This window comes from Cryptomeria japonica, chromosome 2 (genome assembly GCF_030272615.1).
Source record: "Cryptomeria japonica chromosome 2, Sugi_1.0, whole genome shotgun sequence".
Lineage (NCBI taxonomy): Eukaryota > Viridiplantae > Streptophyta > Pinopsida > Cupressales > Cupressaceae > Cryptomeria > Cryptomeria japonica.
In genome coordinates this window covers 471134893-471148004 of record NC_081406.1, presented here as the reverse complement: position 1 = coordinate 471148004, position 13112 = coordinate 471134893, and the positions used below count along the sequence as shown (strand labels likewise).

The following is a 13112-nucleotide window of genomic DNA, read 5'->3' as shown; positions in this document are numbered from 1 at the left end:
TTCCTTGTACTCTCCATATTCTGGGGGAAATATATCTGGTTCTTCCTCGATGGTCAATAGATTGCACGATGGTGTAAATAATTCATAATCTCCCATTTGCCAATGGAAGAGGCCATTCAAGGAGTCCCCGTCGTCCCCTGAGCATGCCTCCAGTTCTAACACCCCTTCGTCACTAGGCTCCATGCGGTGTCCGTCTCCACCCTCTCCCAACTGGTCTCTCTCAGATTCCGAGTCGGAGGAGGATGTTAACTCCTCACTCACCATTTGCGTACGGAGATCGATCACGTACTTCCTCCCCACGTTTTCCAAGGAAAGAGTATTCTGCTTCTAGTTATGGTTCACTTTTGCTGCAATGAGCCACCCCCGCCCGTGAATGGCGTCATACCCTTTCTGCTTCAGGGGAATTACTACAAAATCCAGCACGAATGGCTGCGTGCCAATCATCACCTGCTGGCCCATGAGGGTACCAAGGGGTTTAATCCCATGTTGATCTGCCCCTAGTAGGTTGAACGTGGGGGGCCACAACGTAGGCTTTCCCAGTTTTTTCCATGTGGCTTCTGGGAGCACATTTACTCCTGACCCTCCGTCCACAATAATGTCTGTCAAGGTAGTCCCCAGGATGCCCATTTCTACCACCGCCGGTTGGCGTCCGCTGTTGTCTACCAACAACATGGGGTTGACCGTGGGGCTTACGACCTCCCTTAACACGGGGTCGGCTGTGGGGCTTACGACCTCCCTCATTTTCACTTGTGGGGGTACGAAGTTTAAGATAGCCGTTTTTAACTGCGGCATGGTCTCAAGGAGGTCTTGAATCCTCACGGGTACCTCCATCTGCGATATTTGCCGTAAGATTCTCTCTTCTCCCCTCCTCCGTGGCGGACTTGCGGCCTCGTGGCTGTTTTGCCCTTGTGCGGCCATTTCCTTTGTGATCTCGTCTCTTGCTTCCCGCACTCTCTTCGTCTCTGTGTGGGGATCTGGGTATGCCACCTTTTTGGCCTGTGCCCTTGTGATTGCCAACACTTCTGCCTTCGTGGGTTCTATGCTTAGAAGGTTTACACCAGGCTTCGGGCAATTTGCGTCCTCATGGTCGCTTGGCCCACACCATCGGCAGAGGTGCTGAGGGTTGGCTTCCTTTGTGCAATCGTGGGCGAAGTGTCCCCATTGATTGCAGGCCCTACACTGGATCATTGGCCGACCCTTGGCGTCATACTGGATACGGTTTCTGTTATTGTTATTGTTGTTATTTTTTCTGCCGCTGTGTCTATTATCCCGGTAACCTCCAGATGATGCCGTTGTGTTAGTTTGTTGGGCCGTACCCGCTGGTGCGGATGTTGTGGCCTGCTCAGTGAACAGTACCTGGTTCATTTGCGTACTTCGGGTCTTCATGTTGTATGGGCACTTCTTGGTGGAGTGTCCCATCACTTGGCAAATCTCGCAGAATGCCTTCTTTGGGCAAGTACTCTTCGTATGTCCCTCCTCTTTGCACTCAGTGCACCATATGTCCCCTTCGGTCCGACCAGTGCTTCTCATTGTTTTGAATTCCCTCCTCATTCACTCCATGTCTTTCTGGAGCGCTTGCGCCTTTTTGCCAGCCTCGCCATCGCTGCTGCTTTCCTCAGAAGAGTCATCATCCTCGGACAAGCTATCCTTCTTTTTTTTCTTCGATGTCTTGGTCTCGCTCTCGAGATCCATCGCTCTATTGTATGCGTCTTCGTACGATGTCGGTGGAACAATTTTCATCTTCTTCCGGAGGGAGTGTTTCAGTCCCTCCACGAACCATCTCTTTTTCAACCTATCCGCTGGTTGACTCTCCATTTTCCCCAACAGTTCCTTCAGCCGCCGACTATAGGCTCGGATAGTCTCGTTCTTGTTCTACTTTGTGCCATAGATTTCGGCAACTATTTTGTTGTTGTCTCTCAGGAGGCGGAACTTTGTCTCGAACTCCTTCTTCAGGTCGGGCCATGTGCCGACTTTGGCCTTATCCATATCTGAGTACCAGTCTATGGCCACTCCCGTTAAGGTTGCTGGGAATTGTGTTACCCATTCGTCTTGGTCAGTAACACCGTTCGTTGACCACATGGTTTCGCACGTGCGGCAATGGCGGACAGGATCTTCCTTCCTGTCGCCGTTGAACTTCGACAGTTTCTGTTTACTTGCCATTGATGGGGGTCGTCTCTCCGGAGGTGGCTGTGGCTGTGTCTGAGCCATTGCGCCACTCCCTCCGGCGCCGGTGGTGTGTCCTGCGTGGGTGACTGGGGGTACGGTGTTTTGCCTGCCGTGTGTCGCACCTACAGCCGTACGATTGTCCTCCCCTTCGTTCTCACCTGCGCCCACTCCTGGTTCCCTTTGGTGATCCTCACTTCGTGGCATAAGGGATAAGTTTCTAAACTGATACCGAGTCTCTTCGACTAGATTCCTCTGTAACCTTGTTTCCTCCAGAAACTCTTCGTGGCTTCTCACCCTACGGTGTTCTGGCGACGCGTAAAAATTTCCCTTGGCTTCTACACCCTCCGTGACACCTCCTTGGTTCCCTTCGGGCCGTCCTTCGGCAGGTCGTCCTTCGGCAAGTTGCCTCAGCCTCCGTCTACGTTCTACTTGCTGTTCTAGAATCAAGGCCCTCTATGTAGCCTCCCACTCGTCTGTTTCTGCTTTCTTATTTCTATCTTTGTTTAATAGGTTGGGCATTAATTGCCGTACATTTTCATAAATAACAACACATAAAACCAAAACACTCCTTTATTAATTCATTTCATCAGATACAACTTGTGTCAATATCATGACATCTTATTCAATTATAGAATATTCTTTTATCCCTCTAGATTCAGGGTTCAATTTTCTCTTGGCATCGTGCCATCACGCTCTGCTTCCCGACGGCTGTTTTCTTCGTACTGTTGGAGGATTCGTTGGCATTGCTCTTCCCGGGCAATCTCCTCTAGGCGAGCTTGTTGTGCCAGCGATGCCTGTGCAAGCAACCGGGGGAGGTGGTTCATCAACCGATTTACTGCCGGGCTAACTTCCAGTGTTGTCCACACGGCACTTGGTGGGATTTCAGCCTCCGTGGCCTCTTGTCGGACGTAGGTCTCGATGGCTACCTAGAGCAGGATTGAAAATTCCCTCATCGCAGTGTCTTCTCCGCTGTAGAGCTCTGTTTGCGCGTTGTCGACCTTTGGGTTTATCTCACCAACGGGTAGGCCCATCGTGTCAGTGCGCCATCCGTTTCTTCCGTTCCCGAGTATGTCTAGGCAATGACGCCAAATGTTTACCCTCTTGGGTGAATAGCTTAAAGTACACAGATAAAACACGTAATGCAGAATAATAATGCCATAGATCTAAAATATAAGAGATGTTATTCCATTCCTAATCGTGTGTCACAAGTTACATTCGGAAGTATATAAGGATACCGAGGGGGTGCGAGCACCAACCGTCGCACCGCAACTGCCACCCCTCGGTTGCCAACCAACCAAGACAATTACAACTTAATTAACTAGTTTTATTTTCGTGTACAATATTGCCGCCAACAGTTCATCAATCAGTTTCTTGCCTTTGCAGTTGCTTCTTGAAGTTATTACCTATTTATAGTCTTTATACCCAAAATGCAGATTCTTCTTTTGATAGTTAGCAGTCATAAATGCCATACTATTGTTTGAAAACATTGGTGCACAAAATTCTTAAATTGAGATCTTTGAATTTATGTTGTTCATATTTATTTCTAGTGTGGTTCTGCTTATGGTGACAAATGATAACATAACTTTTTTGCCTAATTGTCAACAAATTTCTCTATTGAGGTCTTGTACGAGAAGTTCATGAATATATGCTGTCCGCAATTTCATTTTTTCTGAAGACTGATGTTTGTCCTATGCATCAAAACCAATTCATACACATCAATAGCACAGGAGAAAGCCTTTTTAGCCATTTCACTGTATACCTTATTACATCTGTTCACCACATAAATCCTAATGGAAGAATTGTTGAAATTGGTAGCTAGCTCGGATTATGCTAGCCCGGATTATCAAACTTTAATGTTGATAAAAGCAATTAAAGTTTGATTATTATTTATGCGTTTAAACTCATTGGGGCTGGGCCCAAATAATTGTAATTAAATTGTAATAGGACTGGACCTATTCTAGGCGGTAAAAGAAAGTAATTGAAAATCTCAAATCTTGTAATTAAATCTCTAAGCCGACTTGGACAAATCATACTTCAAGTCATGTATAAAAGCAAGTCATATGAATGGCATTAATATATCAAGTAATGCAAATTGTTTTAAGTATCTCTCCTTCTGCAATTTCAGCGAAGCAATTGTGAAGTTGTGCGAATTTCTTCAAGCATCATTCCTTCTGCGATTACCTCTGTTACATCAGCAAATCTCTTGTGAATTCTGCAAATCATCTTTAGAAGGTCAGCGAACTTGATTGCAAAGTCCGTGATCTCCATTATAAGAACAGCGAACTTCAGTATAAGGGCAGCGAACTTCATTAGCAGACAACGAACTTCAGTATAAGGGCAGCGAACTTCATTAGCAAACAACACACTTCATTAGAGGTCTGCAAACACCTTCCTAAGGCTATTATTCATCAAAGGCAGAGCGAACATCATATCAGAAGTCTGCCACTCTGCGAACACCTTCCTAAGGCTATTATTCATCAAAGGCAGAGCGAACATCATATCAGAAGTTTGCCACTCCAATTGTGACAGCAAACATCATTAGAGATAAGTTCATCAGTTCTGATTGCTGTGCATAGTTCGTTGTTAGTGTCAAGAATTGAAGGCCATTGTAAAGATACACTTGCTTATTGTTTAATACAGATTTGAGATTTGTTGCTGGGTTTTTCACCTCCAAGAGGGAGGTTTTCCCAGGGTACTGTTGTGTTGTGTTTTATCTGTTGCATTTTCAGTTTATGTTTATTGTGCTAAGTCTGATTACTAAAAATTAATATGGTATCAGGGCAAGGTTCATTCTAAGTAATCAGATTAACAGTAAGCTTTCACCTTCAGTTTGCTGTTTTATTTTCAATATGGTGACAGGTCTGAAAGTAGAGGACAAACTTGATGGGGCTCTTAATTTTACCTCTTGGAAGGTTCGTGTTCTCCTTGCCCTTGAGGAGATTGATCTGCTGCAGTTTGTAGAAGATAAGGATCTGCCCGAGCCCTCAGATCCATAAGAGTTAAAGCAGTTCAAGAAGAATGCTCTTAAGGCCAAGAAGTTCCTAATTGATTCTGTAAAGGATCATCTTGTCCCAATCATCTCCAAGTTGCCTTTAGCCAGGGAGATGTTCAAACACTTAGAGGGAATGTATGAGATCAACAACATCAGCCGGGCACTTACTCTAAGGCAACAACTACTTCAAGTCAAGATGGGTAAGGGAGATTCAGTAATGTCTTTCTTCATGAAAATTTCAGAATTGAAGGATCAACTCAGCTCCATTGGAAATGAAGTTGTGGACAAGGACATTGTCATGGTTGCACTAAATGGACTTCCTGATTCTTGGGATCCATTCATTCAAAGCATAAGCGAATGATTTGAATTTCCGACATTTGATCGCCTCCGATCTGATTGCATTCAAGAAGAATCACGCTTAGCTGCAAGAGGAATGCTCAAGGGCACTCATGGAGGTGACCATCACATGCTTGCATCTCAATGTGTCAAAAGGAAGGGTGGTCATTGGAAGAAGAACAACTTCATAAGAAATAGAGATTTCAGACCTCCTGCTGCTCACGATTCAAGGAAGAAGCCAAGGGATCTTTCACGTATCTGTTGCTTCAGATGTGATAAGTTTGGACACTATGCTAAAGAATGTTAGAATCTGCCCAAGCAAGGAGAAGCGAACCTGAATGAAGTTGCAGATTTGAAGGATAACGAAGACTTCCTCTTCATTTCTGCCCTATCCAACAATGTGCCAACTGACAACAACACTTGGTTGATAGACAGTGGTGCATCCAGGCATATCATGGGATGCCGAGAGCACCTCTCAGACTTAATGGAGAAAGAGTCCAACCTTCATGTGGTAATTGGTGATGATGCTTGGTATTCGGTAAGAGGTTTTGGCAATACTGCTTTAAATTTAGAATCTGGTATCTCCTTGCATCTTAGTGATATTTTATTTGTTCTTGGAATTAAAAAAAATTTAATCTCCATTTCTACCCTAGAAGGTAAAGGTTATCAAGTAGCATTTTCTGAGGGTAGAGTACTTGCATGGCCTAAGAAATCTAGTTTTAAATTTGCTCGTGTTATTGGAAATAGATATTATAGTTTGTATAAGCTTTCAGCTCACCCTGTTCAAGCACTCATTCATGAGGCTCCTGAATCTAGCGAGCTATGACACAGAAGCCTCGGTCAGCTTCACTTCCAAGCACTTCCCTTACTTGAAAAGATGGTTAAAGGTATGCCTAAACTTAGTCATTTTCATGGTGATACTTGCAAAGGTTGTGCATTAGGTAAGAACACTAAAAGTCCATTTCGTAAAAGTGAAAGTAGAGCCAAGGAAAAATTGGCCCTTGTTCATTCTGACTTATGTGGACCTATGTCGGTTCCTTCTCCCAATGGATTTCTATACTATGTTACATTTATAGATGATTTTCTAGAAAGACTTGGATTTACTTTCTAAGATCTAAAGAATTTGATGAAGTACTAAGTAGGTTCAAAGAATTTAAGGCTCTAGTTGAAAATATATCTGGTAAAAGGATTAAAGTGTTAAGATCTGATAGTGGAGGTGAATACACCGTAAGTAGTTTTCATGACTTTTGTGTAGAGACAGGAATTAAGAGGGAGTTCTGCGTCCCCTACAATCCTTAGCAAAATGGTGTGGCTGAAAGGAAGAATAGAGCCATTGTTGAAGCAGCTAAAGCTATGATTCATGATCAAGACCTGCAGACTTTTCTATGGGCCGAAGCATCTAAGACTGCAGTGTATATTCAGAACAGATGCCCTCATTGTGTCCTGAAGAACATGACTCCCGAAGAAGCCTTCACTGGAGTCAAACTTGATATCAGTCACCTAAGGATTTTTGGAAGTCCTGTTTATGTTCATGTGACAAAAGAAAAGAGATCTAAGCTAGAGCCATCCAGGAAGAAAGGTATCCTTGTTGGATATAGTGAGTCCTCCAAAGCATTTTGTGTCTACATTCCAGGACAAAGGTACATTGAGGTAAGTAGGGATGTTACGTTTGAAGAAAATGTTGCTTTTAAAAAATCTAAAAGTTCTCTTGTCAATAATGATAGAGAAGTTAATGATAATCAAGATATGGATATTGATACTAACCCTGAGATTCAGAGGGAGTCTATTGAGCCTCCCGAACCTATTGAGCATGGTGAACCTACTGAGCCTCAGGATCCAACTGATGGACCTATAGATATTGCAATTAGCAAGAAAAGACCACATTGCGTTAGGAGCATAATTCAAGAAGCAAAAAAGTTTGCAGCTCCCCAAGGAACATTTAGAGAAAGCCAAAGACCTCAGAAATTCTCAAACTATGTTGCAATGATGTGCAATATAATTGAGACCGAACCATCAAGCATAGAAGAAGCTATGAACCAGCAAGCATGGAAACTAGCTATGGACAAAGAGTATCAATCCATCATCAAGAATGATGTCTGGGATATTGTGTCTAGACCTAAAGATAAGTCTGTTGTCTCTTCTAAATGGTTATTTAAAATTAAACATGCTGCTGATGGTAGTATTGAGAAATATAAAGCTAGATTTGTAGCTCATGGTTTTTCTCAAAAGGAAGGCATAGATTATGAAGAAACATTTGCTCCTGTTGCTAGATATACTTCTATTAGAATTATTATAGCTATTGCTGCAGCTAAAGGTTGGAAGTTACATCAGATAGATGTAAAGACTACTTTCTTTAATGGTGTCATTGAGGAAGAAGTCTATATTGAGTAACCAGAAGGATATGAGATTCATAATAAAGAATCTTATGTATGCAAATTGAAGAAAACTCTCTACGGCCTCAAGCAAGCTCCTCGAGCTTGGTATGAAAAAATTGATAAGTATTTGGTTAATTTAGGGTTTTGTAAGAATAATGCTGATCCTAACCTTTACTTTAAAGTATTTAATGGTGAAATGCTAATTTTGGTTTTATATGTGGATGATTTATTTTTAACTGGTGAAGATAGTCTCATCATTAGATGTAAGAAATAATTAGCCACTGAATTTGAAATGAAAGATCTAGGTTTAATGCATTACTTTCTAGGGTTAGAAGTATGACAAAGATCTAATGAAATTATTCTTAGTCAAGGAAAATATACCATTGATATATTGAAAAGATTTGGTATGATGGATTGTAAACCTATGTCTACTCCTATGGAAACTAACTTGAAGAAATTGAGTTTATCTGCAGCTAACTTTGATTTTGCAGATCCATCGGAGTACAGGCAGATGATTGGATCCTTGATGTATCTAGTTAACACTGGACCGGACATTTGTTATGCAATGAGTGCACTCAGCCAATTCATGAACCAACCAAAGCATGTTCACCTGATTGCAGCCAAACATATCCTGAGATATTTGCATGGAATAGTTGGCTATGGGCTGAAGTATCCAATCAATACAGTGATTAACTTGGAAGGCTACTCTGATTCTGATTGTGTAGGAAGTGTTACTGATAGGAAGAGCACTTCAGGAATTTGTTTCAGTTTGGGATCCGCCATGATCCCTTGGGCTAGCAGGAAACAGTCCTCGGTTGCATTAAGTACTGCAGAAGCTGAGTATATTGCATCAAGTGTGGCATCAAGAGAAGCAGTTTGGCTTCACAAGCTTCTTGCTGGGTTGTTTGGACAATCTTGGGAATCCACAGTTATTTATTGTGATAATCAGAGTTGTATTAAAATGTCTATTAATCCTGTGTTTCATGACAGGTCAAAACATGTGGAAACTCATTATCATTATGTTCGTGATATGGTACAAAGAGGTGCCATTTAGCTGAAATATATTAGCATTGATGAGTAGATTGTAGATGTTCTCACCAAACCTCTAGCTGGAGTGAAGTTTGAATACTTCAGAAAGAGGCTTGGAGTTGTGGTGCAGCCTTGATTGAGAGGGAGTCTCAGTCCCAATGATGCAATCAAGTTGCATCTTCCATCCTCTGCGGGCAATGCAAGGTGACATTGTGTCCTTCTCTGAGAGAGGGCTGAGGTGTAAGACCTCTTCCACCCTCTGCGGGCAATGCAAGATGGATGTCATGGAAGGTCCATGATGTGTTATGGTTACTTGTTATCCTCCCTAGCTAAGAGGGAGTGTTGAAATTGGTAGCTAGCTCGGATTATGCTAGCCTGGATTATCAAATTTTAATGTTGCTAAAAGCAATTAAAGTTTGATTATTATTTATGTGTTTAAACTCATAGGGGCTAGGCCCAAATAATTGTAATTAAATTGTAATAGGACTGGACCTATTCTGGGAGGTAAAAGAAAGTAATTGAAAATCTCAAATCTTGTAATTAAATCTCTAAGCTGACTTGGACAAATCATACTTCAAGTCATGTATAAAAGCAAGTCATATGAATGGCATTAATATATCAAGTAATGTGAATTGTTTTAAGTATCTCTCCTTCTGCAATAACAGCGAAGCAATTGTTAAGTTGTGCGAATTTCTTCGAGCATCATTCCTTCTGCGATTACCTCTGTTACATCAGCAAATCTCTTGTGAATTCTGCAAATCATCTTTAGAAGGTCAGCAAACTTGATTGCAAAGTCCGTGATCTCCATTGTAAGAACAGCGAACTTCAGTATAAGGGCAGCGAACTTCATTAGCAGACAGTGAACTTCATTAGAGGTCTGCAAACACCTTCCTAAGGCTATTATTCATCAAAGGCAGAGCGAACATCATATCAGAAGTCTGCCACTCCAATTGTGACAGCAAACATCATTAGAGATAAGTTCATCAGTTCTGATTGCTGTGCATAGTTCGCTGTTAGTGTCAAGAATTGAAGGTCATTGTAAAGATACACTTGCTTATTGTTTAATACAGATTTGAGATTTGTTGCTGGGTTTTTCACCTCCAAGAGGGAGGTTTTCCCAGGGTACTGTCGTGTTGTGTTTTATCTGTTGCATTTTCATTTTATGTTTATTGTGCTAAGTCTGATTGCTAAAAATTAACAAAACAACTATGATTTCTTTTGCCAATTAAGTCTTTTTTTTTTGCTCTGCATTGATATATTGGATGCTAGTTATTAATAAATTTTCACTTCTTTTCAGTATCATTCTCTGGATTTAAAATTGTTCTACTAATGGCAGGCAGAAAAGGAGCCCCTGCTAAGCAGTTATTTGTATGCAAGTATTTTAGCTCATTCATGTTTTGAGCGAGCACTTGGATTTGTTCTTGCAAATCGTCTCCAAAATCCAACTCTCCTGGCTACACAGTTAATGGATATATTTGATGATGTGTTCACAAATGATGCTGATATTCAGCAGACAATACGATTGGATGTACAGGTTACTAAAAATCTGCATGGATGAAGTTCACATGTTTTTCCATTTCTGATAGTGTTTGGAACTTGTGCTTGATATAACTTGAACTTGGAAAATCATGAATGTTTGTCATTAGAATTCTTCATAAATGCATTATTTAAAACTTATTCTCTGATGATTGGCAGGCTGTTAAGGACAGAGACCCTTCTTGCAGATCATATAGCTGGGCTTTGTTGTATCTGAAGGTATGCCAATGCATTTAAAACCGGAAAGAGTGTTAGATTAAATTATTCTCGAGCTGTTTATAACTTTGTACTTGTTCTAATTTTAGGAGAAAAGAGTTGGACTCAGGCTAGAGCAGCAGTTATGGTTTTGTCTATAATGAAGCATGTTATTTCAGCATTTTAAATTTCAGAATTTTATTTTTATTAGAAAAATAATTATATGATATAGCAGACAAACTTTACCTCATCAGTAAATATAGCTGCTGGCTACACTGCTGAACAAATATTATAATCAAATAAGGTCACAGGGATTTCCATACCCTGATAAAACATGAGCAAAAATTCCCACAGTGAGTCCTACAGAAACCACCTATCTAAGATAATGGAGACTTCAAACTGCCTTGTGTCGAATAATCCGAAGCCAAAGTTTATGAGTTGTCATAAGCGAGTAAATATTCACATTTAAAATATTAAACTTATGGATAATCATGCCAACAGTGGAAGATTCACACAATCAATCAATCCTGTGCCCACACAAAAACAGAGAATTTGCACAAAAATAAACTTCATTTGGCGAAGTCCTCATTGTTTACATAACCACGTTTATTGATGAGAATCAGGTTGGAGATGTTGGTGTCATAGCAGCAATGAGCTTTGATATCAGCAATTTTTTCTCAGAATCTTCCTTATATCAATCCAACTTTTAGCTTTTCTACCTTCCAAATTCTGTCTAGTAATTCTTGCATGCCCATATCATACACTCCATTGGTTCCATCCACTATGCATTTATTTTGCCCTCAACAAAATGATTTAGTAGTCGTAGTTACAGGTTGACCAAGTTTCCACAGTGATTTATACCAGGGCTTGTATTCTAATGCTTCTTTTGTTTTATGACATAATAATATTGATATATCTAATAAGTAGTTGGCCTAACCCAATTCTATGTAAATGGGCATACCTCCTTTAGGTGTTGAAGGAATAACCCTCCTTTAGGCAGTATGTCTGCTACCCACCGTTTTGGTCATCATGTAGAAAGTGCTTGGCTCTGTTCATCATTATAGGAAAAGGTTACAAATATGCTTTTACACCTTAAAAGTGTAATTATGTTGTTAACTTTTTATGGAAGCTGCATGCAAGGCTAAAATATTGATGTTTTGGGCCAACGGTAACATTCACACTGCCTTGGATATTTATCTGAGTTTGCATCCTCACTTTGTGTATTGTTTATTCAATATTACCAACATAAATAATTTTAACATAAAGCAGGAGTTAAAAAGAAATTTCCCATGCCATGATCTATGCTCTACCATAGCCCATTAGGATCCATTTCAATAACTTGCATTCGACCATCTGATTGGTATGGAATAAAAAACCATCACATGAGTTCAGTGAGATGATCCCCTAATCTTTCTTTGATTCAAGTCATTCTTCTTCATCGACCTTTAATTGCTTAGCGAAACCCTAGGTACAAGAAAGGTGGCATAACAAAAACTCTTGCTACATGAAACTATTTGATTCATTGCTCACTTCAAGGTCTTGTTGGATTGTACTGGGATCAATACATGTGTTGATTTCATACTTATAAGCATCAAGTTGGGTCAATGCTCGTCGAAAATACATGGTGAATCATTGTTTACAAATAGAAAGTAAAGTTGGATTTGTACTATCAAACATAAATACAAGTGGAGGTAGTCTTGTTCTCATACCATATCAGTTGAGCATACATGAGATAGATGAGTGGGAGTCAAAGTGAGACAAATTGATATTATACTACATGAAAGTGAGATTCATAGATCACTGGATCCCCAGTGTTCAGGATTTGGTCCTAGCATTGTGGGATTCCCAAAAGATAATAAGTTGAATTCATCTGTTGTTGGTTTACTGTAATGTCCCCTACTAGGTTTAGGCCTGTTTTAACCAGAATTAATCCATCTCAACATACTTATGACTTAAACTACATTGACTAGGAGACAAACCATCTTAACTGGAATTTAATGAGTGATAACCTAATCTTCTTCCTGATATTGAATTGATAATCCAGTCAAATTTATAATCTCACCTTTATTTGCTCATTCAAATTACTGTTTCTGTATATAAATATATATATTTAAGTTCAGAAAGTATTACACTCTATGGTTTTACTGCAGAGTAGTTTCTAAAGATATTGTATTAATTATAATTATTATATTAATATCTATTATTGTATCAATATCCATATTTATAACCCTTACTTAATTCTGATTCAGATTTCAGTATATATATACATAAATAAATAAATAAATTAAAATTACCAATAATTTATGTATTTGTTTACTTATTCTATAGATTATTAATACTACTACTGCTTAAAAATATTAATTATTAATAATATATTTAATGGTTGGTAAAGACGGACAGATCTGACACACATCAGATCTGGTCTGCCAATATGTATATAAATTGTAATGCAACTCATACGTATTGCAGTTCATAATAATATC

The 13112-nt window shown here is 40.0% G+C and overlaps 1 protein-coding gene across 6 annotated transcripts in view; it reads left to right on the top strand.

Moving 5' to 3' along the window:
• LOC131051272 (serine acetyltransferase 2) overlaps positions 1–13112 on the top strand; it is a 155562-nt gene that overhangs the window by 26285 nt on the left and 116165 nt on the right. For 5 of the 6 annotated variants that reach the window (XR_009107110.2, XM_057985745.2, XM_057986074.2 and 2 more), the window contains exons 2-3: positions 10235–10432; positions 10594–10653. Coding sequence is in view for 5 of the 6 variants with exons in the window: in XM_057985745.2 (XP_057841728.2) it covers positions 10235–10432; positions 10594–10653 (258 nt within the window). In the remaining variant the exon portion in view is untranslated. The remainder of the gene's footprint in view (positions 1–10234; positions 10433–10593; positions 10654–13112) is intronic. The other variant, XM_057985933.2, reaches the window with a different exon arrangement.